This window comes from Olea europaea, unplaced genomic scaffold (assembly GCF_002742605.1).
Source record: "Olea europaea var. sylvestris unplaced genomic scaffold, O_europaea_v1 scaffold28586, whole genome shotgun sequence".
NCBI lineage: Eukaryota > Viridiplantae > Streptophyta > Magnoliopsida > Lamiales > Oleaceae > Olea > Olea europaea.
This window is the reverse complement of record NW_019247110.1, coordinates 1-1,431: the sequence shown is the minus strand read 5'-3', so window position 1 is coordinate 1,431 and position 1,431 is coordinate 1. Positions and strand designations below refer to the sequence as shown.

At 35.4% G+C, this 1,431-nt stretch overlaps 1 protein-coding gene across 1 annotated transcript; it reads right to left on the bottom strand.

Moving 5' to 3' along the window:
* On the bottom strand, positions 1–1,391 carry LOC111384162 (HVA22-like protein k). The gene is made up of 3 exons (XM_023008412.1): positions 970–1,391; positions 466–538; positions 1–271 (listed from the first exon to the last, which is right to left on the bottom strand). The coding sequence occupies exons 1-3, from the start codon at positions 1,045–1,047 to the stop codon at positions 150–152; spliced, it is 273 nt and encodes a 90-aa protein (XP_022864180.1). The 5' UTR covers positions 1,048–1,391; the 3' UTR covers positions 1–149.
* Between the last annotated feature and the right edge of the window lie 40 nt (positions 1,392–1,431).

Below are 1,431 nucleotides of genomic sequence, written 5' to 3'. Positions count from 1 at the left end.
TATTTCAAGTAGCAACAAAAAGCAACCGATTCGTAAACTATGAGATGTAACAGATTGCATTGTCTATGAAATATGCTATTTCTACTCTAATCAATATATCATTCGCATATCGTAGTCATAAATACGGGAGAATGGGGTGGACCAGTGAGTCATTCTTCATCTTCCGATTCCCCAGATTCCGAAGTCTCTCCGTGCTGGGGTGGACCTTCAATAGCAGCACCACTTGTTTGTCTTCGTCCAGGGTGAACGATTTCTTGAACCATGTAATTAGCTGATTCAAAAGGAAGGAAAATAAATTTTGATACATTGAACTAAACTATCAGATTTTAATGACAAAGTGTTGAAAAGATTGCAGATCGATATACAAAAGTTGTTCATAATGTCAGGCTTACTCCAGTAGTTAAACATTTATAATATAATGCAAAATCAAATCATCATAAAAGTAAAGCAAGTAGAAGTCACTACCTGATGCTAAAATCTTCATAAAAAATTTCCTTGCAAACTGGATTTCCCCTTGATGATTACTCACAAATTTAACCTGCAAATCAAGACTCGGATGAAGCTACCGATTGTGAGGTTTAAACTTTTTTGTATAAAGAGATGACATACAGTAGGTGTGTGGAATTTTTGTTCTTTATTTAATGACGGAGAATGTTTATGCATTGGGAAGCAAAATTTTTATTCGAGATATCATCAAATTCATCCAGCCTATTCTCCCGTATTTTAAGGCAGTGACCATTGGTGGACCAATACAAGCCTCCCTGAACAAAACCTCTACCTAACAACCCAAAATAGTTGGGGTGGGGGGTAAGGAAAGAGGGGGAGAGAGAGAGAGTAATAGAAGGATGTCAGAGGACCTACATTATCTAAACATTTGACTATTGGAATAGGTGAAGCTCCATCTCTTCAACCTAAGCTAGGCTTCAAAAAACATTTACTGCCTAGTAAAGCACAGAATAAGATATTCACCATTTCATCGTACAAGAAACCCACAATTTGATCGAGCCTGGATTGATGTCTTCGGAGGAAAGGGCGCAAGTGGTTCATATACAATTGCCTTGCTCCCTGGAGAAACAGGAAGTGGAATCAAGTGAGGTATTGACAAGACTAGCATGCAGTGCGAGCACAAATCATGTCTCAAAAATAATTCTAAAATGGTTAAAGCTAAATATAAATATCACATAAATAGAACAATGACTTTTGGTTAATCACATGTTCAATTACTCTTTATGTTTGCACTATTATAAAGGGAAGGCAATTTAAGCAAGCAACAGAAAATATCATGGTCATTCACATCCATATTCACGCAACAATCTGGATTTCATCATGAATCAAAAATCAAAGTCAATTTTTAACTAACCCTTTGCATATATGTAACAAAACTACAAAAATAAAACAAAACCAAAAAAAAAAAAAAAAAAGTTAAAAAAA

Excerpts from the sequence above, each read along its gene's own strand:
- LOC111384162 (XM_023008412.1), bottom strand. The coding sequence starts at position 1,047 with ATGAACCACTTGCGCCCTTTCCTCCGAAGACATCAATCCAGGCTCGAT. Across the intron at positions 539-969 it reads GTTTCTTGTACGATGAAATG|GTTAAATTTGTGAGTAATCA; the intron begins GTGAATATCTTA and ends CTTGATTTGCAG. Across the intron at positions 272-465 it reads TATGAAGATTTTAGCATCAG|CTAATTACATGGTTCAAGAA; the intron begins GTAGTGACTTCT and ends CTTTTGAATCAG.